This window comes from Curcuma longa, chromosome 1 (genome assembly GCF_044706935.1).
Source record: "Curcuma longa cultivar G26 ecotype Majalengka, Jawa Barat chromosome 1, ITB_CL_G26_1.1, whole genome shotgun sequence".
Taxonomy (NCBI): Eukaryota; Viridiplantae; Streptophyta; class Magnoliopsida; order Zingiberales; family Zingiberaceae; genus Curcuma; species Curcuma longa.
In genome coordinates, this window is record NC_133861.1 from 10577479 (window position 1) to 10603508 (window position 26030).

The window sequence follows — 26030 nt, forward strand, 5'->3', positions numbered from 1 at the left end:
TTAAAATACTCTTATTGGAGTAGCATTTTAATAGTTTTAATTAAAAAGACTACAATAAGATAGGAGTTTAGAAATTTACTGAAATAAGAATATTTCAAAATGAAAACTAGGGTAAAATACTATTTTAATAATTTAAAAATAAAATAACAGTTGGGATCCTTATTACAACATATTCCCATCACAAATTTGTGACGGGAAACCGTTCGATTTTAAAATAAAATATTAAATTCAGACCATCGCAATCATCTATTTAATCTACGGTCTGAATTTAATCTTAACTTTAAAATTGAACGGTGCAGATTCTCGTTACAAATAGTCTATTGTGACAAACAACTTTTTTGATAAAATAAAATGTGCTTTTCAAAACAAATATCCTCTTGTGATTCCCTTTCCATATTACACATATTTCAAGGCAATATCGAGATTAAATCCATTTCCGGTAGACGATGAAAAACTAAAAATATAAAAATATAAAAAATTATTCATATCCGTTTTTTTTCTCACTTTTTCATTTCATTATATTTTAAATGAAACATATTCTAAATTCCACTGTATGTAATTAATGGTGAAAAAGCCTTTCGCTTCTGTTCGCAATTAAATATATATAAAAAGATTATTGCTTTATAATGTTATTAAGAATCAGACATATATAGAGTTATTGCATTATTGTAATCCCCGGAGCAATGGTACCATGGTAGGATATTCAAGTTGTTGCTACGATTCGATCCCTAGTTATGACGTATTTGCAGGAATTTTTTTTCAAATAAGAAGCGCAATCAAAGGATGTTGGGCGTTTGAGCTGTCCGTTGCGTACACTTTCTGATTTACTCTGATGACTGGTAAAAAATTTTTATGGGATCAAATCAATCATCGATAGTTAATAGGACTAACTGAGATTTTTTTTTTTTATTGCGTTACTGTAACGATTGAGACGTACAATTCCTACTTCCTAGAGCTACACAAAGAATCTAACAAGTCAATAAAGCAGGCATTTCTCAAACCACAAGTCAAAAAAATAAATGCTGCAAGTTTATGCGTTTAAAAGGTGACTTTTTTATTTGAATGAGACCACCATAAAAAAGACTACTATTCAATGTTCATTGCTAATTTTTCTAAAGGAAGAAAAAGAAAAAAAAAATGTTGGAAAAGAAACTGTCTTCGTTCGCCACCTTTAACCTTAACCTTTAATTATTTGGTTGAAAAGTCGAGTGAAAACAAAAATATGAAATTACATATAAAGTCTTATTAAATATATATTGTGGAATTGCCAGAGCCACCAAAACGAGGGTTTCAGATTATCCATAAATGCGAAACCGTTACTGTTTAGGCTGAAAATTTCTATTAATTAATTGAAACTGAACTATCAATTATTTTTTAGTTTTAAAAAATTCAAATTTCAAATTTTTTTTAGTTTTTCAAAATCTAATTTTCAAAATTTTTCTTTAGTCTTTCAAAATTCAAAATTTAAATTTTATAGTTTTTCAAATTTAAAAAAAAATTAGTTTTTAAAAATTAAAATTTTAAATTTTTTAGTTTTTCAAATTTTTTTGTATTTTAAAATTCAAATTTCAAAACTTTTTAAGGTTTTAAAGTTCAAATATCAAAATTTCTTTATGTTTTTCAAAATCTAAAAATTCATTGTATGGTGATTAATTGCTATACGTGGATAAGAAAAGATCAGGGAACCAATTAATATCAGCTTCTTAATATCTACAGTATGGCAAATTTGATGTGAATTTTCAGATGTTAGATTAATAAGTACCATAATGGAAAATTCCACCGAAATGTAAAAAAAAAATACATTTGTTAAATATAACAATTACACAAAATATATAATATTCGCGATAATTAAAAAACCTAAAAAATACAGAAAATATAGCGTAATAAATATAAACCTAAAATAATATCATATTTAATATATCTATTGATATGAGAATGTAACATACTAATATATAAATATTAGAGAAATAATATATAGCACAAAATTATAAAATCTTGTTCTTTTACAAAATATAAAATCTTGTTCTTTTACTATAACTATTCATAATCTGTTTAGGAGTGTGAATCTAATTTTCAGGTAATGGATATCACATTAAGCACTTAATGCAATGGGCTTTTAGGAATTTTCTCTTTGGAATCTAAAAGTTATTTATTGTTCAATTTTTATTTTGGTAAAAGTAGCGAAAATACGAAGTAAAGGCGTCAAAACTTAAATAAAATAGTATTAAAACATATTAAAATTCAAAATTCAAAAAATGACCTAATTAAATATGATAAAATTAGTAAAATAATTTAGTTTTATACAATCAATAAATAGTTTGTGCCTTTTAAAAGATTTGTTTACAGTTAATTATTTGGGGTTAACTTTGAATTCGAGTTATTTATTCATTGCACAAAATTAATTTTGCCCGATGTCGACTCTTAACTTCATTTGTTATTTACTTCTAATGGAAGTTGTTTGTAACATGGAAGAGTTAATTGATTGTAATCACAAGAAGATATTATTGCTATCGGTATAATTTTGTATTATTATATAGTACACCAAAATAAGATATTAAAGTTATCAATTCGATCACTTCTATATTATATTGCAGCTTCAAACATACATGATTATTTAAAAAAAAAACATTAACATTAGTTATTCATCTTATGTACAAAATGTCAATAATCAAGCAAATTTATGTAATTCATTTCCTATTCGGATTATAATTAGGTTTTGTACACAATTTTATAATTAGATTTTAAAATCATAGTCATTCCAATCACAAAAAGAAACATGCACAGTCAATCTAATAATCGCCCAGTTATTAATCACAACAAATAAAATATTTTATTTCCAATCACTTCGGAACGATAATTCCAAATCCTGATCGAATTCCAATTCTGTTCATTCTGTTCCAATTTTATTTCTGATCGAATTAATTCCAATTCTGTTCATTCTGTTCCAATTTTATTTCTAATTAGTTCTGGCTCAAAAGTCTATAAATAACAATGCAATCATAATTTGTTCTTCATTACATTCTTCGTTAATTAAGCCGTCGAGTTGCTCGACAACACCATGCAAGCCAAGCGCAAGTCTACCAGCGACGACGGCGAAGCGACAGCCACTGTTCCGGAGTGGGTGGCCACTTTGGCGAGGCAGCAGTTCACCAGCGGCGGCGACGACGACGACGACGACGAAGCCATTGGGGTGTGGTTCATCGCCTCGAAGAGGGTGGAGAACTCCGACCTCGTCACGCAGCAGAACCGCCTCTACCTTCCCACGCACTTCGTCGCGGCCAATCTCGTCGGCCTCCTCTCCCCGGAGGAGGCCTCCATGGCCAGCCTCGTCGGCGACATCAGCCACCCTAGTAAGCGGAGCCGCACAGAGACAGAGGAAGAGGAGATGAAGAGGAAGCCGAAGGCAGCGGGGCGGGCGCACGGAGGGTTGCCAGTGCGGGTGTTCGCACGGTGCGGGTTCGTCTTCTTCCTGCGGCTGACTCGATGGGACGGAAGCGGTGGCACCGTGATCAAGGGCGACGAGCTCAAGTTGTTCCACTTATGGAGTGCGCTACAGAAGGGTGACAAGATAGGCGTGTGGGCCTTCCGTCGCGGCGGCTGCAACGGCGAACTCTGCTTCGCCATTGGGAGGCCGTGAACTGCCCTGCCCCCACCGCCTGCTGCTATACTACTCCAATTTGTCCTGGCCAGCTGCTCTGTTCATGAGTCGTTGTCGTCGTGTGCATATGGCGGCAGGGAGCAAGGCCTTTTGATTTTGTTTTCTCTTCTGTTCGATCCGATGAACAGGATCTGTATTGTTGATCGCAACTGCTTCAGTGATATATATATGGCAACTGAAGTATAGTAATATCATTGATTTATAGTTTTGGTTTTACAATATAATTTGTAGTCGTCGGTGCAGTTTTTTCGATCCTTATTTGAGCATGAACAAAGCTGGAGTAGACACAATTCAAATCCTTTTGCTCTACAATTTACCCTTATGAGATTAAAATACAGATCATTGAAATTAGTTTTGTAGAATCTTATGTTAAAATTTTTTATAATTAATAAATTTTGTACATTTATAGCTAATAGTCGTATGAGTATATATATATATATCATCAAATTAAACTTAACTTTTTAAAATAAAAGATCCCAATATTTACAAAATCAAATTTGCCAATATTTTTAATTTTATACCTAGATTTTCAAACTATTAAAATTTTGTTTACAACTTAATTCGAAATCAATTTGCAGCATGAGAATTAAGCTAGCTATACAGTTGTTGAATTTACAAATTAACTTATGGTGAATTTCTTTTATTAAAACTAATGAGTGAAAATTGATATATAATTTTAGTGAGGTTAACAAGCTTAATATATCTAAAATTTTAATATTAAATAACAAGTTGGTTTAATTTGTAGATCGTATTACGCCATTAAAATTGGCACAAATTAGTAAAATAAATAATAATAATTTTTAAAATTAAATTTATTTTGAACAAATAAAATTAGCATATATCTTTGATTTTTAGAGTTTAAAGTGATTAAAATCTTTGAATATTAGACCGAAAATGTTTTAATTTATTAGGATGTGCGTTTTATTTCTTTGTGAAATTAAAGAATGGAGTTTATAATCAATAGAAAATTTGTGCCTTCTGAAACATTTATGATTGTCCATTGATTACGGGTAACTTTGAATCCAAGTTTTATTTTATTACATTCCCTGATTTTTTTTCCTTTTTATTCTTTGTTTACTTTTAACTAAAGTTATTTGTAGAATGAACAACTGAAACAATTGGTGTGATTTTATATTATTATAGAGTAATTCAATAATGATCAGTTAATAAATATTATCTTTAGCCTTATAAAATTGCTGGAAACAAATTAACCGCGCGAGTTAACTCGGCTCGATGACATGGCCGCCTCAATTAATTTCCTAATCAGATTATAATTAGATTTTATACACAATCTTATAATTGGATTATAAAATCACAGTTTCCAATCCTTTCTGAATGATTATTTCAAATCCTAATCAAATGATAATTCTGTTCCTAATTTATTTCCAATTATTTCTAATTCACAAGTCTATAAATAACATTAATTACCATCTTAATTTGTTCTTTCATTCTTCATCAATTAACCAGAGCTGCTCGACGTCACCATGCCAGCGAAGGGCGAGTCTTCCAGTGACGACGGCGAGGCCACCCCTATTGCGCCGGAGTGGGTTCGTATTCTACGTGTGGCTGACTCGCTGGGATGGAAGCGGTGGCACCGTGATCAAGGGCGACGAGCTCAAGTTGTTCCGCTCATTTAACGAGCTCAAGTTGTTCCATTTGGGCCTTCCGCCGCGGCGGCGAACTTTGCTTCGCTATCGGGAGGCCATGAACTGCTGGACCACCTGCTACAATACTACTGTGTTCTGTTCTGTATTATGAACGGATCTAAATCGTTAGTAACAAATATTGCTTGGTAGGTAATTGTGATGTATACGTACAGTGAATTGTAGGCCTTGAATTTAAGGATTTTAAGAATTTGTTCTTAATAGTAGTATCATTGATTTGGACAGCAACAAAACTTACTGGTAAAGAAGACACAATTCAAATAAGTTGGGGAATGTCAACGTTACTTCAATCTCTCAAGTCAAATTGAGGAGTCGATCTTAATCAATTGAGCATTTGCTTTTATATAAGAAGGATTGATCATTCGACGTGTAAATTAGATTTCCCTGGTGGCGAATTTGTATCCTTGATCTGTATACGAGATGCATTTGGGCCAACTTGTGTATCCTTGGGCCGATAGTATTTATTATTACATGTCGACTCGCATAAGAAATTTGTATTCATGAGAATGTTATGAATAATATGTGGAGTTATTAGAAAAAAAACTTTATTATAAGGAGCAATTAGCTGTAGATGATAATTAAAATGAGTGCAAATAGGTTCATATCATCTCTATTTTTAGATGAGTTGATTTAATAGAATTGGAGGTGCAAGAGATATCTAGAAGAAGATCAAAGAAAGCTCTATTCAAAATATAGAATAGAAAGCACAAAAAAAAAATCCACAAATAACGATGGATTTAGCGACCGATTAAATTTCGATCGCTAATTTAGCGATCGAATTTTAAATTCGATCGCTATTTTAACGACAAAAATTTAATCGATCGCATCGGAGGGCTTCAATCGAAGATTCCTCTGGCTCTTGTAGATCTCATTGAGTCTACTCTGGATCTTGGCAATCTCCGTCGCGATGTTGTAGCGCCTGACGAGGTCGGTGTCGACGCCGAGAGATGGGATTGGGATGCCGAATCAGGATCGCTTCCGTTTGTGGGAAGGAGCTTCCTTGGCGTGCTTGAAGACGTCGATAAGGGTCTGGAAGCCGTCAAGAAGGTCGTCGGCATCGAACCCGATAGACTTCAGCTCGCGGAGCCAGCCCTTGACGGCTTTGTCCTCGATGTGGCGGTGCTCCTCGGCATCAATGAGGAGGAATTGGATCCGCTTGTGGGTTCTTGTAAGCTTGTCGATCTCATCCTCGAGGTCTTGGAGGCGGGAGACCTCGGTGTAGGCCTTGGTGAGCAGAAATTCGACGATAAGGGAAGAATTTAGCGATAAGAGAATAACGACCGAATAGAATTTAGCGATCAAATTTCTATTTGGTCGTTAATATTTAGCGATCGAACTCCGGTTCGGTCGCTAATTAGCGACCGAACTCGAGTTCGATCGGTAAAATAGCGATCGAATCGGAATTCGGTCGCCTTCTAATTTCAAATTCAGCCGCTAATTAGCGATCGATTTCAATCGATCAGTAAAATAGTGATCGAACCGAAGTTCGGTCACCTATCGATTTCAAATTCGGTCGCTAATTAGCGATCGATTTCAAATTCGGTCGCTAATTAGCGACCGAATTGGATTTCGGTCACTAAATCGAATTAAAAAAATTAGAATTTAGCGATAAGAGAATAACGACCGAATAGAATTTAGCGATCGAATTTCTATTTGGTCGTTAATATTTAGCGATCGAACTCCGGTTCGGTCGCTAATTAGCGACTAAACTCGAGTTCGATCGGTAAAATGGCGATCGAATCGGAATTCGGTCGCCTTCTAATTTCAAATTTGGTCGCTAATTAGCAATCGATTTCAAATTCGATCGCTAATTAGCGATCGAACTCGAGTTCGATCAGTAAAATAGCGATCGAACCGAAGTTCGGTCGCCTACCGATTTCAAATTCGGTCGCTAATTAGCGATCGATTTTTCGGTCGCTAATTAGCGACCGAATTGGATTTCGGTCACTAAATCGAATTACGATTAATTTTTTTACACTTTTTTTTATCGATCGTTAATGGAGTTTAGTGACCGAAAATTCGGTCGCTAATCACGTTTATTTTTATAGTGAAGGTTTGATTGAGGTAGGTATTATTAAAGATATGGTCTTGCATATTATTCAAAGGTAAGTAGGTAACATCGAATATAATGCATGTCCTCGAACCCCCAATATATATCACTTTCTTTGATAATTTTCTGCTAGCAATGGCATCATTCTACTAACCAATTTGTGAGAAGTATTTGAATGACCTCAGCAGCAAGCAAACAGCTTAGCAAATACTTTTCTCATACAATTGATTAGTTTGTGTTGTTCACGACATTTAAAATTTTTAGGAATACGTTACAATATTAACTATATTACTATTGAAATGTCATTGCTAGTCCTTTTCATGCTCATTGATGTTACATGTAGATTATTAGGTTTTTTAGAATCTACAAGCGTCACATGTTCTCTTAATTAATTATGCTGCCAAAAAATAAAATTAAAAAGAAAATAGAAAAACTACAAAAGAATTTAGCTGCCGAACACCACTAAATTGAGACACAATGTATTCAAGAATTACGATCTAAAGAGTTAATGGTACATAAGATGGGCATACATATTTTTTTGTATCTTTCAACATCAAGGTGCTAGTTTCCCTTGTCAAAAAGATTGACAGTTAAATGGGCATATCTTATAGTGATTGGTTTTCATGACCATTTAGTTTTGAGGTCTGTGATTTTAGTGTTGAAATCTCTGATCGGAAATAGTAGTTAGAATCTTAATTTGCAATTCTTGGTTGGCATGATCTAGGGCATAAATCGCTTCAAAGTTCAGCGATTAACTATTGAACTATAGGGCACGAATAGCTTCGAAGTTCAACAATTATTGCTGGGTTTTGATCCATTATATATTACTTGATGAATTTTATATTGTTAATCTTTTGACTAATGAGTAAAGAGAATTGATATATTAACAACAAATGCTACTATTGTCTTAATTTTTGTTGTTATTTAAGAGATAGGTATGAATCATATCGGAAAGCTATTCTTTGCTACAATTTTTTAACAACAAATGCTATTGTTTGTTGACAATTATTATGAAAATTATTTTGCGTATAGTATGACTTTCAGTGTAAGTAATTTCCAAGTGATAATAGATCCATGTGTATGCACATATCTAGCAACTGTATGTTTGATGCAATCATGCAATTCCAGAAAATGATCAGCCATTTTACTTAGATGACCAAGGCCAGAACTGAACGGTGAAAATTTGCAAATGTTCGGACACTGAAATCTGCGCTGAGACGATCAGTCCGGCCGGCGTGCTCAATGATCCTTGATGAACTTAGACCTTTCAATTTTTGTAAATTATATTGATACGGTAGAGAAAATCAGCACTATGTGGCATAGTAAAGTCAAAAGTCAAATTGAATTGAAAGTCAAAATCAAGACGAGCTCGACTTAAGCGCTAATCATCAAAGAATGCGATTGTTGAAGTGTCGATCATCAAAAAAGGTATCTCTCTGCAAGAAAAAAATAATTAAGTGTGTTCTTAGTAAATCAAAGTGATCCTCTCATTTTCTATTTAAATTAAGATAATCTATTGCAGCATCAAGATAAACAATAATTTTAATACTCTTCACTCTCCTTACTTTTAACCTTTCATTTTCTCCATTTTTTCTCTAAAATTTGACTTGAACGCGGGAAGGGTCTTGCTAAGATTCGTCTTGGTCCCTCTTTCTAATGTCTTTCTTAAGTATCTTCAGATCTGTAGAAGGATCTCCTTGCTACTTGACATTCTGAAAAGCTGACCTGATTGAAACTACTCGATCTAAAGAAAGCTTGAACAGAAGGAAGTCGGCCACCTACCGAAGACAAACATGACAAAAAACAACCTAATTTGTATCCAACTGATCGAAATTAATTGATCGTGATTATTTTAATTGAGTCATCCCTTCTTCGATCTCGGACTGAATCGCATACATGTTCGTGGTGAACAATAATCTGCCCCTTTTGTCTGGTGAAAGGACAGGTGTGTTTCATAGCCTGAAGAGCAATACAAGTCGAGAACAATACAGGTACTTCGACATTTTCCTCAGTTAATTCTTCACGGTATCCGTGTGACATATATATATATATATATATATATATATATATTTGCACTATTTTTGTTTTTTTAAAAATATTTATCTCTACTTTTAAATTGCAGCTGGAATCCAAAAACACAGTAAAGTGATTTCTATCGATCAACGTACGATCTTGTCGCATCGTTCCTTCGCTCTCCCAAATATTCCCATCACTTCCTTTGTTATAATTAAATAATAGAGAAAGCGAAGCCAAAACCATTTTCCATCTTCCTGCCATTTTTTATTGCATTCAAAGCCACGACTGTTGACGATGAATACTTCACCTGCTCACCATTTGCCTTTCAATTTTCAAATTCCTGCACAGTAGTTTGCTAGTCATAATAACTTTTCTAATGCTATGATTTAGCTCGGTAAGCATCTACTACAGTGCATAAAGGGAAGTCCATTAAACAGGAGGAGGAGGAAGAAACTGATACGTAATTAACTCTAAGGACGACAACACAGCTTCAAGCACGAATGACGAATCAGATTAATTAAAATATTAACCTAACGAGCAACTCGAATATCCTTCATCGGGACAAGAATACAGCGGCAAAAAAGTCAATTTTCACGAGAGAAACGTGGATAAAATAAGCAAGAAAAATATACGTACACGTTCAAAAAAGCTAGCGGGGATGAAATTGTGCATGGTTGTACTTCCAGGGACTAGAAATATGAATAGAAATATATTGCGGTGAAAGTAATGAAATGCCACATGAATTAAACTCAACGACGTACATCAATTCCAATGTGATTTCAAAATGTGCACGAGAAGAAAAAGAGCTTATATATGGGGATTTTTGTTCGACATCAACGGGCTGCATGCGTTTTACATGTGAAGCATGTGATGGGCTCGGATCATGTGCATGATTCAATGTGGTATCTACCGCCATCAATTTAGGTTAGATCCTTTAGATTAATCCGTCTCACTAAATAATTTAGACGGATTGAGTTGAAATTTTATCAACTCATTTTTAAATAAATTAAATAGGTTGACCCGCCTAGGTCCGCGACCCGCATGGGTTGGCCCACGACGGACTTGAGTTGACCCGTGGGTTGAAAAAGTTTATTTATTTATTTTAAATTTTAAAATTAAAGTTAAAAATTTAATAAATTAGTGAATTTGATTCGTCTAAATTACAATTCAAATTTAAAAATTACAACTCAAATTTAAAAATTTCAACTTGATCTATTTAAATTATAATCCAAACATAAAATTTTTAATATTTTTATTTTTTAACAGTCCCGTGGATTAGTCCGCCTAACCCGCAACCCGTCTTGGGTTGGAGATTTTCTGTTCCGCCATATGATGAATTTTTACTGGATTGACTCGTCCCGCCATAGATTGATCTGTTTGACAACTCTACTAGTATCAAAGGGCTTTGACCTGTTAAAACTGATGGAATCAAAATATTTCCACAATGGTATGATATTGTCCACTTTAGGGCGCCTAAGCCCTCATGATTTTGTTCTTGGGCTCTCCCCAAAAGGCCTCGTACCAATGAAGATATTTTTCATCCTTTTAATTCCATGATCTTTTTCATGTACTTTAGATGTGGGACTATGTTTGCACCTTTGCAACCCAACATGACCTACTAAAGTATATTGTTTTTGCTAAATATTTATATATGAGAGACTTTTTATGAATTCCAACTGGAGCATTCATATGCTTTAAAGTTAATTAGAAGGGGAAAAAATGATTTTGAGTTAAAAATGTTAAATCACTTTGATGGCTAGAAATAAAGAATTTTGGTTAAAAAATATATAAAAAATAATTTTTAAAAGTTTATGTGGAATGTTTGGGAATTTGAGTTAAAAATGATCCATTGTAACAAATGAAAATAATGGAAAGAAGGAAGTGAATCATTGACAAAAGTAAAGAAGGATGCAACACTTGAAAGATATAGACATTGAATAAGAGAAATCATAGAAGGGGAACCATAGAAGGGTCTACTAAGATAGAGAACAGCGGACGGAGTGAGTTAATGGAAATGAAGTCACCAAAAAAAGAGATGGAAGTAAAGGGAAATTGAGAAGAGAGCTTGATACAAACTCAAGACCAAGACTAGGTAACAATGAAAGTTTTGAGAGGGCATGCACTAGCAAACAAGGGTGTATGACACAACGACAAGCTGAGAATACTTGAAAATCAGATGAGAGTGAAGATTATCAAACATAGAGAAGACATTCTATTATGGACTAGAGAAATTAAAAGATGCAAGAGAGAAAGGTAAAGCATAAAAGGTTAGGATGTAGAGGTTTATTTATTGGGATTAACTCTAACTATCTCATATATTACAGAGGCCAATAATAAAATCCTTTGTTAATTTGCAACGTCCAATCCCTTCATTTTTAATAATTATATACAATTAGTTGTTATTATTTTCAAATGATTTTAAATTATTGTAGAAGAACAAAGAAAGTAAATCTAGCCTATTATAGGAAATTGATGTTTAATTTAAAAAATTATTAATATTATTATAATTACTGTAAAAAAAAGATATATCTCGATACTCTATTTAAAATGTAATTATATATGTATATTTTAATTCTATCAATGATAGTTATGATCAACTCTAATATTAGTGGAATAAGATAAAAATAAATAAAAAGGAAACGAACGAGAAAACCCACAATAATTTGTGAGAATTTGTTTTTTCTTAGTAAACATCGATATCACAACGTACGTATAACGTTTTCGACCATTTAAAAAAATTAGCATAATAATTCAGACGCAATTAATCTTAGATTATCATACAAAACAGTGTCGATAATCCACATCCGAGTAGGTGATTGAGGCAAGTATGAGTGCACCATGACGCAACAATAATGGCTCGAGCAATTATCATACTGTTTAAGTTGAAACACGTAGTTGTTGTTGCTTCAAAGAAAGCGGTTGGTTTCCTACTTTCCTTAGCACCGAAGACTATTGTGGATGTTTACTAAAAATATTATTCTTTTTTTTCCAATATAATTAATATTTATTGTGCATGCCAAAATACATGGAATACGAGACGGAATTTTACCCTGCAATTAATGCATACAGGACAAAATAAGGATCAAATATCCCACGTGCTTTAGTCAAGAATATACTTTAGGACATTTGACCAAATAGCGCACTTGAAAAACAGACATTTTCAAAAGACTCATCAAAGTTTTAATTTTTTCAAAAATACACTTTTATAGTCAAATACTCTTATTATTAAAAAATTTAAAAAATATATAAAAATATTTTCGCCATTCGACCTGGTCATCGGAGCGACAGTGACCAGGCATCCGAGCGACCTCCTGACCACGCGACCAAGACCGGCGACAGACTCAAAATGGGCAAGTGGCTCACGAGCCCTCCTGTTTTTTAAATACAATTATTAGTATACCTTTAAAATTTTAATTAATAAAATAAATTTATTTTATAAAAATAAAAAATTACAAAATTTTCTTTCCCCTCTTGTCCTCTTCTAAAAAAAAAAAAAAAAAAATTCTCCGTTAACTTATGATTTGTGAACGTATCACATTTTCATTTACTTCCCTTCTTTTGATCTTTCGATTTTGATATTTTGAAAATATATATCATATTTATTTGTTATTTTTTGTGTTAATTATTAGTTTGATGTTTTAGAGTTTTCATCTGTATTTTGATATAGTAGGAATCTTAAATATTTTTATTATTTTAGTCTTTTAAATGTTAATTGTTGTCATTGGTTCTTCTAAATATTCTTATTTCTTGACATATATCTACTTTTTTAAAAAATTAAATGTTCAAAAAATATCATCTTTTGAAAATATTCTTATTTCTTGACCTCCTGGCCCGGCTAGGAGGTCGCACGCGGCCAGGAGTCCGCTTGGACGCAGCGCGGCTATTGCCACATGGATGACCGAGTCGAGAAATGAAAAATATTTTTATATTTTTTAATAAGAAGGTTATTTTGATAAAACAAAAAAAAAAGTCCTTTGGAAAAATTAAAATCTAGATGCATCTTTTGGGAATTTTCCAAATTTCAAATGCGTCCTTTGGTCAAATACCCAATACTTTATGTACGAGGAAAAGTTATAAGACCAATAGGAACGAAAATAAATAAATAAAGTTTGTTTCTTGTGCAGCATTTAATGCATGAAAGCTGCATCCAGGTAATGAAGAGAAGAATCTGCAGAACGAGAGGGTGAATGAATCCGCCGAAGGATTGGATAAAGTTTAAAGAAATAATTCAAGTAAATGACTGAATGGAAACTTAAGCATCTGATTGGAAGCCTGTTTAATTACTCGAGAAAATGAAAAATGGATAAGTATAGACGACCAAATAGAGAAATAGTGGGATGATATTGATTTTATTTGTTTTATCTGTTTGTCTTTATTAATGGATAAATGAAAAGTCCTTTTTTTTTCTTATATATGTTATCCTGATTAGTGGAAGGATCTATTGGCCATCTCTTTCGAGATTTAGTTTTCTGTTTGTAGTTAGATCATAGGAATGACCATTTCACTTTTATGAATGTTGATTAAATAAATATTTATATATTTAGTTGAAAAATATTCTTAGAATATTAATTTTGAACTGTAAATTTTAATTTATAAAGAATAATTATTCTTATTCTACTTTATAAATAACTATTATATTACATTTTTAAATAATATATTATTATTTTATTTAACTATATATATATATATTATTGAGATAAGTGACGTCGCTAGTGTTGGGATACAATCAAAGTCTCACATTGAAAATACATGAAAAAGATCATAGATTTATAAGATCAAAAATATCTCCATTGGTATGAGACCTTTTGGGTTGAGTCCAAAAATAAAATCATGAGGATTTAGGCTCAAAGTGGACATGTATCATACCATTGTGGAGATATTTTGATTCCATCGGTACTAATAAGTGGTATCAGAGTCATGGTCTATGTAGAGTCATGGTATGAGACCTTTTGGATTGAACCCAAAAATAAAATCACGAGAGCTTAAGTCCAAAGTCGATAATATCTTCATTAATTATGTTCATTGTTCTCATGTACTTGTCTACAAGGGATAATTTACAACGAAAATATAAATAATAAAACACAAGTACAATAAATTAATTTTTACGTGGTTCAAAATTTTTTATTCCTACTCTACGACTTGAAGTCCCAGTCGTATGACCACTATACTTTTTTCTTATCAGACACTGAAAGTGGAGAAACATCTTATAACATTTATTTTTACAAGCACACAACTGGCACAATTGCAAAATACAAAAATAAAAATAAAATATAATGTAAATACTAATTTACATAAGTGATCTTTACTTTAGTCTTTATTTAGTTACTTTGGATTGCTTAACGGAGGTTTGAAATGTAGCAACACTTTCCTTTCAAAGTTTCTAAGAATTGATACTAAAAATCTTCTACAAAATTCTCTTTTATAGGATTATTGTTGTGACTACTTTGTGCCCAACTGTCAACTATTTATCACCCTTAGTTGATTGCTGTCAAAATTCGAACGTTGTCAAGTTTTGACCACTCAACTATTCCTTCCATATCAGCATCTAGGTAAGTACCTTTATATACCAAATAGTCGATTGTTACAATAGCAATCGAGTGTCGCAATAGAGTTCAAAACTCTTTATTCGCTCCAATAGTATCATTAGTTGAGTTTCTCACTCGAGTATTGATACATCAATCGACTGATCATATCCAACAGTCAAATCACAAAGTAAACCCCTCAAACTCCAAACTTTAGATTTCAAGCTCATTATTTATTAATTATTATCCCATATCATTCAATTGATATTCTATTTCAGCCTTACTGAGGCTGAAACCTTACATTGTCAAATATCCAATTGATCTCAACTTTTTAGAACTTTATTTGTCTAGCATTCAATTAATTTTGATTTGTCAGGATCTCACTTGCCTAGCATCTTGTAAACCTTGACATAGCATAACTCCTTCATTGAAAATACATTCAATCCTCTTTTATTGGGATACAATTAAAGTCTTTTGAATTGAGCCTAAAAATAAAATTATGAAAATACATGAAAAAGATCATAAATTTATAAGATGATCAAGATATCTCTGTTAGTATGAGGTCTTTTGGATTGAACCTAAAAATAAAATTATGAGGACTTAGATTAAAGTGGATAATATCATATCAAGTGTGCATAATTGGGTGAGCCAAATTGGGTGAGCCAAATGGGAATAGATAAGTCTGATCAAACAAGGCAAATTGATCAAAAAAAATCAAGCTAGTCAAATAAGTTAATATGTTTGATTGAGTCAAGTGTGGGATGATTAAGCTAGTTGGTAAAATGAGTACCAACAAGGAGGCCTAGGGCAACCAACTATTTACTATAAATCAAGGATAAATGATATTGTTTAAGATGTTTATCAAGAGTTCTTGTTTGGATTAGTAGTTAATATGTGTGTGTTGTCATACTTATTGATTGATGATATGTTTTTCTTGATTTTTCTAGTGCTCTGAGTTTGTATGTGATTATTTTTCATCTTCAATAAATAGTTCTTCTCAACTTTTCAATGTCAGAACTAATTCAAAAATGTCATTAAAAGCATATAATTCACAATGTTTATGGAAGATAAATAAGAGTGCCATAGATTTAAGCATAAAATTAGTATATGAAATTTAATTGCTTTGATGGGATAGGAGTAGTAATTGATACTAGTGAAGTGAGCATGAAGTAGAAGATGGGCAATGCCTTTCGAGCATTGAGAGGAGGACAAAGAATTATTGGTGAAAGGAGGATTGGCTATTTGTGGAAAAGGAAGAGCAAGTGGTAGAGGAGGAGAACATAAAGCATAGCAAAAGACAACGATATATAGTTGTGGTTGAAAAAGTGTAGGAACAAAGGGAGGAGCATCAAAGGGAGAGAAGGGCATCAACTACAATATTGAGGCAGAGGAAACCAAGGGCAAGAGGAGGAGAAGCATGGTGGAGAAGAAGGCAGAGAGTAATCCTAGTGCTAGTTAGAGTTGTGTATACCTAATTACGAAATGATAAAATTTAAATAGTTTTAATTGATTATAGAAATGTTGAGCAAGTATATTCTACTATACTCTATTTATGTGTCAAGTTTTTATGCACTTCAATTTGAGTACTTCAAATCAATCTTGTGACCACAAGTTATATCCAAATGACTTCAATCTTTCAATTTGGAAAGCTAAATGACTCATTACATTCAAATATGGTTTTTTTAAATTACTAATATAGTGTATAATCCTGTTGTAGATATCCATGGTCATGTGTGAACAACTTATTCATGTTTATCATGAAGGCTTGACCTAAATACTACATAAACTTTTAAAATTGAGTTGAACATTTCTAAGGCATTTGAAAAACAAATACGTAGGCGACAAAATCAATTTGGAAATTGAGCTAATATTGCAATAGAAGAAAGTGTGAGCATACATGTGAGCACTTACGACAACAAAGACAATGTAGAATTCTCGTGTAGATAAAGCGTTTAAGTTAAAGCAAATCAGATACGACATGCTTGATCACACGGATCACATGGCTTTGCCACATCAATGCAAACATAATAAATTTAGGGTGAAAGTAAATTATTAGAATTCATAAATTGTAAGAGATAAGAAATGAAAAATATGGTATTGAAGCACTTATCTAAAGCAAGCTAAGGCATGCTTGCGATAACATGTGTCAAACCTTAATTAAATTAATTAGGGTAGGAATAAACTACTAGAATTCATAAATGTAAGCTAAGACATAAAATTAGGGTGTTAAAACATTTGAACTAAAGAGAATGGGTTAAGACATATGCCATGACATGTATCATGTGGTTTTGCCACATCCATAAAAACTTAATGAAATAAAGATTAAAATAAACCAACCATTGGAATCCAAAAAGTGTAACATAAGGTATGAAATTAGGGTGTTAAAGCATTTGAACTAAAGAGAATAAGCTAATGCATATCTACGATAACATGTATCATGTAATTAATTTTGCCACATTAATTAATAATTAATGAAATAAAGATCAAAGGGATTCATAAAATGTAAAGGCATGAAATGATTTAAGTTAAAAGAATGAGTTAATGTATATCTTCGATAACATGTATTATATGCTTTTGGGACGGTGACCATAACTTAATGAAATAAAGATGAGAATAAACCAATGGAATTCATGAAAATGTAAGATAAAAGATGAAATAAATTAGAATTGATATATTAGATTATGCGTGGAATTAATTTCCATCTTTCTTTAAAGCTTTGGCAAATTAGTGCGCGATTTAAAATCAATTTAAAGGAGAAATGCAATTAAATGAATTGGAGAGTACAAAATTGTTTATCATGCATTTACAGTAATTGAGTGCAATTAACAACCACAGAATCCAATGGAACAACTCAAAACAGTTGGTACACTCATCCATGATGGTTCACGTCTCCTTAATTATATATTAAATTCTTTTCTATAAATCGATATATATATTATTATTAGTACACAAAACAAACTTTTAATTTATATACAGCAGGAGTATACATGTATACGAGAACTCCAAGACCCAAAGGACTTGGAGCCAATTCTATACTAATCATGCGCTTATAATCGATCGACAAACTCTCATTCATTCATCAGTACTTCCATATGTTATCCCAATCCATGGCGGCCCCAGAGGAAGATGGATCGACGACGACGAAGTCATTGTAGTTCCTCGACGCTGAGGATATCTCGGCCGCGTTTTGATCGGTGCTAAGGCCGGTGTCCTGCGAGGGGCAGCAGCCCATGGACACGGACTGGTTGGAGCTCTGCTCCATCTTGCAACGCCCCCTGATGATCAAAGAGTTGGATGCATCAAGGCTGTTGTTCGAGGCTATTGTGGTCAGCAAAGAGGAATCCTGGTGGTGCAAGTAGCCGAGGTTGTAGGCAGAGCTGATCGGATTCTGTTCCGCAGGGTGGAACACAGCGTTGAGTTGAGGTGGATTTGAGCTCAGAAATGGCTGCTCCTCCATGGGCATGATCGGGTAACTGGAAGAAGGCATATCCATGAGAGGAGGCAAGGTGGAGGAGTCAAAGAAGAAATCATCCGCAGCCAGCTCCGGTCCACGAGTACTTGACGGTGGGCTTCTCTTTGCTCCTGTGTTCTTGTGGAAGACCCTACACACAACCCACTCGTCCTGGGATCGACAAAAGTTGGGATTTTGAGAATCGTTTCTTATTTCCGAGATCGTTTCCATCGGAGAAGACAAATGATTAGCTGGGAAAAGGAACAGTACCTTTGGTGCAGATCTTGAGGAATTATTGTTAGGGAATGGAGATTTGCCTTCGAGTCTGAATTCATGCATGACCCAGTTAGTCTTCTGGCCTCTGGGTGCCCTTCCTTTGTAGAACACAAGCGTCTTCTTCATGCCCACGAGGACACCTCCTCTACCCCTGTATATCTCCTTGTCCTTGCCTGTAGCCTTCCAGTAGCCAGCCTCTGTGGCCCTGTTGGTCCTCATCCCTGTAGGGTACTTCCTATCCCTCTGGCAGAAGAAGTACCATTCCTTTTCCCCCATCCTTGCCTTGCCTGCAAATTAATATCAAATCTCACACCGAATTTTATATATATATATAAAGAAAATCAAACGAGATGAGATAACGAAAATTGAATAATTACTTGGGAGATCCCATGGTTCACACTTGTTGAGGTCCACCTCCCCCATGGCCCTTGCAGAGAAGGTATGGTCGACGGCCTTGGGCGTGAGGTAGTAGCTGATGATCTCCTCGTCCGTGGGGTGAAACCTGAAGCCTGGAGGCAACTCCATGCAGTCTTCTTCCTCCATGCCAATTGAGAGAGAGAGAGAAGAAAAAGAGAGAGAGAGAGAGAGAGAGAGAGAGAGAGATGCAATTGGAGGAAAATAAAAAAAACAAATTGGTGCTGTGAGATCGAGGTGGAGTTAAGAAAAAAGAACATAGAGAAGAGGTGGAATAGGTCTTATATAGAAGGATAAGAAGGGAGTTCCTCCAAGGCAAAGGTCCGTGTCATTCAAGTCACTTCAGCGAGAAGCCTCGCCATTGTTGTAATATTGCCAGAATTATGGGTTAATTCTATGATTCTTATCAGGAATAGATTTTACTATTTGTTTGAAGCTGCAAGAAATTAATTAAGCCGCAGGTCGTGGCGTTGATATTTTGATCCAGTGAAGGCAATAACTACTGTTGGATGCATAGTGTGATTAATTAAAGTGGTGTTAATGATTGGAGGAGGAGGAGAATGATGAAGGGGAATTGATGGATTGTTCAATCACATTTGTAGCTGAACTAATTATGACAACTTTGAAGCCATATTATCAATTCCTTGTTCAGAGATCCACACGTGGCAAAAAGGGCATCTCTAAAGCTTTGGCAGCATTCATTCTTTTAAAATCCAGACGGCGCGGCCAAGTGAATCAGTGAATCCGCTGGTCGCGAACGCAGAATTTATAAATTAGAAAGTCATATTAATACTAATTCTCATCACGTTAATTACCTACTAATATTTAGCTTTTTTCTAATGTATTTTTAAGCACGAAGTTAGATTAAGTAAATTTTGAGGGTCAAATTGTGAAAAGGGATAGGTTATTGACATGTGTCGAATTAGTATTAAAGGATAATGATTGGGGACCTGCGCCAGATCGATCGGCTCGGCTAAAGTTTGAGCCGATGGTGTTCGTTCACGCTTTTCTCGCAGGCAATTACCAAAAGAGGAAAACGGCCACGCCATCTCCAGAAAAGCCACGCTTTCCGGCGGGGACCACCGTCGTCGTCGGCTCGCCGGGAAAACCGGTAGCGGTGACGTGGCTTCCGCCGGAAGCTCCATCCACCGCTTCCCCTTCCTTCTCCACCTCCTCTACGCGTCTGACGTAAGCGTTAATTACATTAATTAATCTCCCTGCTCAATTCTAATTAAATTCTATGTGATCCCAACTGGGATTATAATTTTCTAATTATCTAGAATAATCACGAAGCGCGTCATTAATTATCCAGTTTGATTCTCCGAGTAAGATCAAAACATAAGGTCGATTTTTCCATAAGGAAGAAATTAAGAAGATTAGCAATTAATTAGTTAATATTAAGCGTTATGCACGCATTTGGATTTTTTTGTGTAGAAATGGTTTAATTATTGTGATTCAAGTAATTAACGAAGACATTTAATTAATTAATTCCTTCGCACGGATTGAAAGGATAAGGTTTAATTAATTAATTCCTTCGTGTCAGAAGAGTTTAGGAGACATGGACTAGTGATACTGTTAATCCGTTGAGAATAATGACTCTGAGCTTGGAGGAGTAGATATATAAGAAAATATTTAACTCTAATTGAAATGATGACGATGATAAATGAATAGATGGATATTCATATCAGTCATGTCAGTTGTCCGCATGGAACATCTTTCATATTAATTAATATACTATATTTGATTGGTTCATAATTCTGCAGATATGAAGGTACGTGGACATTTTGCCTGAGAGCTTGAGCGACTGCCAGGTACAGAGTGAAATGCGACATCAACCTACCACAGAACCAAATTTACATCAAATGTCAGAGAAAAGTGGGTTTTAGTTTGAAAAACGAGAGACAATCACAGACGCACGTAACTGATAGCTCCATGCAAATGGCAATCATGGTGCATGCGTAACAATGCCAGCTGATGACATTGATGGCTGCCGGACGATATAGATCGGTAGGAATTCCGATGAATGAATCAATGAAGATGATTAGTGAGTGGTCTTTGATGTATCGACATTCAATTTGAGCTCTGAAATCAGACCAAATTGAATTCATTAGAACTTTCAGATGAAAATTGAGTCAGTCAAAATGAAAAGATCAGTTTGGGTACGATTTGATTTGAATTATTTAAATTATAAATAAAATTGCTATATATTATTCTCTGCATAATTATTATAGCATGTATACCTTGTCGGTTGGTTTTATATACAATTCAGTGGTCTATCGTTGTTCCAAAGCAAAAAATCAGACTGAAACTGAAATGTTTTCCTTGCTTTCAAACTTAAATTGAACTGAACAAAAAAAATCTATCAAATATCACTGTGTTAAAACTGGCCGAACCAGATTGGTGAAAAACAATCCTCCTTGGTTTTTATCATGAGCTTAAGCATTGCGACCTTGCGGCTAGAGGTGAATGAAAATGAGAGGTGGCTTGTACAATAATTTTGAGAAAATGAAATGGCACATCAGCATCTACTTAGATTAAAGGTGCGTTCTCACCATGAACCTCCTCTAAAGTAACTTTTCCGTACAAACATGATGATGATGATTTTGCTGATGGCAGAGAGCGAGACTTAAGAGTACAAGAACAAGCAGACTGGCCAATAGACGTGCAATAACAACATTGCTAGAGATAGATGCGTTCTTGTTTTTGATTAATGAATTGCATCTTCAGAAGGAATTTGCCAAAAGTCAATTTTAGGGGCTGAAATATTGCATCACTAATGGGAATAGAAAAGTTGACCACAACTGGGGGGACACTCAAAATGAATCACAACATGCTTCTTTTTTTCCCTTCGTTTTGAAATGGTCCTTTTTCTGATAAATTTGTCTTCTTTGATGATTTTTTTGCTAGATAAAACTACCCCAACACCACTGCCATCGGAGAAAAGTCAGTCAATAATTTCTGTCGAATTGTATTAATAGAAAAAGTGAATGGAAAACATAGCACAAACGTTGATAAAACGAGGCATCTAATACTGAAAGTGAAATTACCAGAAGTATTACATGTTCCAATGTTGTAAATTGAACAAAACATCAGTCCCAATGACCCTGCAAAACTAAACGACAGTAATATGGTTGTTCCCGATAAACATGGGTACAGAGGCTATGTTTCTACGAAGCTTTTGCTACAGTAAAAGGTAAGAAAGCTCTTCCAAGTTGCCGATTGGTCAGTGGGCCATGACGTCCAAGCAACTGCACAGCGAAAGCCAGATGAGACATAGACTCATTTGTTGTTTGCCAGCATATTACTTGTTAAAAAAAATGACTTACTATTCTTGAAAATGACAATTTTGGCATCCATGATGCACCATTCATTCTACACCCCCTTATTTTCGCCTTAAGCAGATCAATAGTTGAAAAACATAAATAAGTGCACAGAATGCATGGAATAAAATGAGAGTGATCTAATAGTTGTTTAGATCCCAACCATACCAGTTGAGAAATATGGAGGTAAGAACAGAAATTAACAATGTAAGATGCAAAAGAAAAGGGAACTAAAAAAAATCTAGCATAGAAAATTTGTGAATTCATTGCATCAAATGAATAACATATTTATGAAACAGAAGATATCTTGGAGTTGACACCATCTGACACAATCCTGTTTTCGCTCTTCCATTTCACAAAGTACACACAGCTGAACTTAGTAACGCACCTGAGAATCAGTTAACAATGTTAATACATAATATAACAAACATGGCAACTGCAGTGATCATTCAATCCCTGAAAATGTGGTCTATAGCACAGAGTAGAGCTAAAAGTAGCATTTAGACTACTGTACTACATAGATTGAATAATAATGGTAACCTTGAGTAAGTTGTTAAGGAAATCAAATGAATTTTCTTTGAACTTCAGGTTTTGCTTCAGATACTTACCACTTTCTGCTGACAATTATCTTCTGATGGCCAGGGAATTTGAACTTTGCGTTATGTAAAGCTTGTTGGGTACTATGGCTATTTCTATCCTTGCAGCAAACAGACAGGACTTGACCATACCAGTCTGGAGCCTATAAACTCCAGCACAAGAACACATTTGTTGATATGGAGAACATGGAATGGATGGACTCCCATCGGTGGAAAGAATCCTTCTGAGCAAATTTTGTCATATAGTTCTGCTTGCAGACTCAAGTGCTTTACAGGAAACATTTTCCTTCTCCCAACTCACCAGGTGAATGCAGAATGAAACTCATCAACCACCACCAGGTGAATGCTGAATGAAACTCATCAACTCCCATGGCACTATCATGATTTAGGATACGGTTTGTACCTAATCTGATGGCAACAATGTGCAGGTCCTGTATGAAGAACAGCCATCACATTGTCATGCAAATTCTACCTATGTAAGTAATAAATTGCAATGGATTAAATTAACTAGGAGAGAACCAAAGGCACCTAACAATTAGGATTTCATGATTAAAAACGCAAATATACAAGGTATTTAACATTTCCAGCAAAAAATGCTGTAATTTGACCAATCTAAAACATGTTTCCTTTTTGGTCTTAAAATTATTATACTGATTTAGAATTAACAATGACTTTAAATTATAACTATGCCTCATTTGAGGTTTGACTCAGCAATTACACAAATACAAAATTGATATAAAACACTGAAAAGGATGAAACTAAATCAACTTGAGCTAGGGCCAAAACAAGCTTCTCTCAAACAATTCCATCATCATTATTGAGTCGTGTAAATGCTAGTCCCAACTAGTCCAGCTACATGAATCTTATCTCTACAAGAAAGGTCACAAAGCTTATATCACTAGTAATATTTAAATTTCTTAGGTCAATTTTAGTTATGTCAAGTAGAGTTTTCTTTAGCCTCCTTCTACCTTTCATGCCTTCAGCTTTGATTCAGCTTATCTAATTGTAATCTAATGATCATCTTTGAAAAAAATTTATAACATCTCAACCTATCCTCTTATTCCATTACCTTCTGGATCTACAACTATAGCTCTTGGATAGTAGTTTTTTTTTTAAATTGCCCTTTCAAATAATCCCTCCCTCATATCCATATAAACATTTTCGTTGTTTTTTCATTAACTATTGCATCTGTTGTTCCTAACTATTCAACACATCATCACATGCTGAATTAGTCACAATTAGGGGGTCAGCTACATTAGACCTTATCCCTCCATTTCCTCTACAAAGCTATATCACTAATAATATTTATTGAAGTCAAAGAAAAACAATATACTAGTAATATAATATAGAACTCTTATACATACCCATCTACATCCTAGTAATATTCAGATCTCTTGAACATTTTTAATTTTCTATAATCAATGTCTACCATTTAACCTTCAAATATGATCTATTCAACTTGACTAAGTACAAAATTTATTGGTCTTTTTTTGAATATGTGGATAGCATGTTAATTTCATCATCTCTTAGAACTAAACTTAATCAGCTTTGTGTAGAAATAAATTTTATTTAACATTTTTAATAATCTCAGGTATACATTTCTAATTCTCATTTCTATTTTTTTGTTGTTGTTTCCTATTGTCCAACACTCTAGTTCATAAAGTATGATAGATTGTTCTTTGAGACTAAGAGGGAAACGGCAATTATGATACAGATGCCAACCAACAGACAGTAGTAAACATTGCATATACGAGAGATTTTACATAGATAGGACACTAATCAAATGCACATTACGATGTTGATTGTGACAAAAACAACACGGTTTAGAATAATAATGGAAAATACAATCTCCTTAAATGACATTAATTTACATACTGTGAACAAAATTTTGCTAATAAAACAGCTAAACAAAGACTAGTACTCAAGAAGAACGAAGCAAACAATACGCCCAACTATGAAGAAAGGAAGTTTAAATTTGTCAGGCAAGGCGATCTAAACTCCATTCAACATGCAGAAATGCTTCGTGTAATCCAAAACTCGTGAAAACCAACAAGACTCCGGAGGAGATTATCAAAAAAGACAGAAATTCTTCTGATCAAAAGCGTCATAAGAAGGTCGACATGTCGAAGCTACATTCAATTCCAAAGCTGAACACTCGACTGAAACAGGAAACTTACGCCTGCCCATTGCTGCGACGAAGAAAAACACGATCGAAACCGAAAACATTCTAGCGACTCGGCTCCCCCCTCGTTTCGTGGAAGGAAAGAACCCCTAGGCAAATGAAACCATCGGGTCAGTTCAGGGCGTGGGTTTCCTGCAACTGGCCCATAGTACTAAATGGACTGCAACGGCCAACGAGGAGAAGGATGAAAGACCTCTAAATTTTATATATATATAATTTTAAAAGCAATCCATTAATTTTATTTTAAAAAAATTATTAATTTTGAAGATGAACGATTTAATCCCATAAAAATTTTTCATTGATCATCAAAGTATATACATCGAAAAGTACTTGTAACCCATACAAGCGACTAATGTTCTTAAATTTATTATCCCACTACAAAAAAACTTTAAGATAATATAGCGTAGTGAAACTCGAATCTAGCAGATATTTAATTATCTATTGGAAGGCCTAACAGCTACATTGTAGCCCCGAGCAATAAGATCCAGACCTCCATTGAACCATCCAAAACATGAATAAGATGTATTAACTCGTCGTAAATTACTCATCCAAATTTATTTAGTAAGACATCCAAAATTTTAATATGCCCATAAATAATTTCATATCTTTGAAATTTAATATATTACAAGCAATTTCATATGAACTTGTAAACAAAAAAAACTTCAACCTACTCTAATGAGAAAATAAGTCATATAGTAAAATTTTAAATTGATCTTTAAAAATTAAAAAGTTATATGACGTGTGAAATTGATAATACGTTACATTTGTTATAAAGTTAGGAGTATTTAAATAGATTTATCAAAACTAAAAGTTTGTGGTTTAACAAATAACTAAAAAAACAATTACATCCTTATTTTTTTTTCAATTTCTTTTTCATCTAA

At 33.9% G+C, this 26030-nt stretch overlaps 2 protein-coding genes and 1 pseudogene across 2 annotated transcripts; 1 reads left to right on the plus strand and 2 right to left on the minus strand.

Moving 5' to 3' along the window:
* The first annotated feature begins 3058 nt into the window (after positions 1-3058).
* LOC141821808 (uncharacterized) lies at positions 3059-3637 on the plus strand. Its single transcript, XM_074709180.1, has one exon. It carries the CDS (start codon positions 3059-3061, stop codon positions 3635-3637), a length of 579 nt encoding a protein of 192 aa, XP_074565281.1.
* A 14185-nt stretch (positions 3638-17822) lies between these two features.
* LOC141827538 (NAC domain-containing protein 92-like) lies at positions 17823-19228 on the minus strand. Its single transcript, XM_074714812.1, has 3 exons — positions 19015-19228; positions 18632-18924; positions 17823-18532 (listed from the first exon to the last, which is right to left on the minus strand). The coding sequence occupies exons 1-3, from the start codon at positions 19178-19180 to the stop codon at positions 17990-17992; spliced, it is 1002 nt and encodes a 333-aa protein (XP_074570913.1). The 5' UTR covers positions 19181-19228; the 3' UTR covers positions 17823-17989.
* Positions 19229-22213: 2985 nt separating this feature from the next.
* On the minus strand, positions 22214-25154 carry LOC141844053 (large ribosomal subunit protein uL16-like; annotated as a pseudogene).
* Positions 25155-26030: the final 876 nt, after the last annotated feature.

What these genes read in the sequence shown, in the direction of transcription:
- LOC141821808 (XM_074709180.1), top strand. Translation starts at nt 3,059, where the DNA reads ATGCAAGCCAAGCGCAAGTCTACCAGCGACGACGGCGAAGCGACAGCC.
- LOC141827538 (XM_074714812.1), bottom strand. Translation starts at nt 19,180, where the DNA reads ATGGAGGAAGAAGACTGCATGGAGTTGCCTCCAGGCTTCAGGTTTCAC. An exon ending in TGAACCATGGGATCTCCCAA is followed by an intron (nt 18,925 to 19,014) that starts GTAATTATTCAA and finishes ATTAATTTGCAG; the next exon opens with GCAAGGCAAGGATGGGGGAA. An exon ending in CCTCAAGATCTGCACCAAAG is followed by an intron (nt 18,533 to 18,631) that starts GTACTGTTCCTT and finishes TGTCGATCCCAG; the next exon opens with GACGAGTGGGTTGTGTGTAG.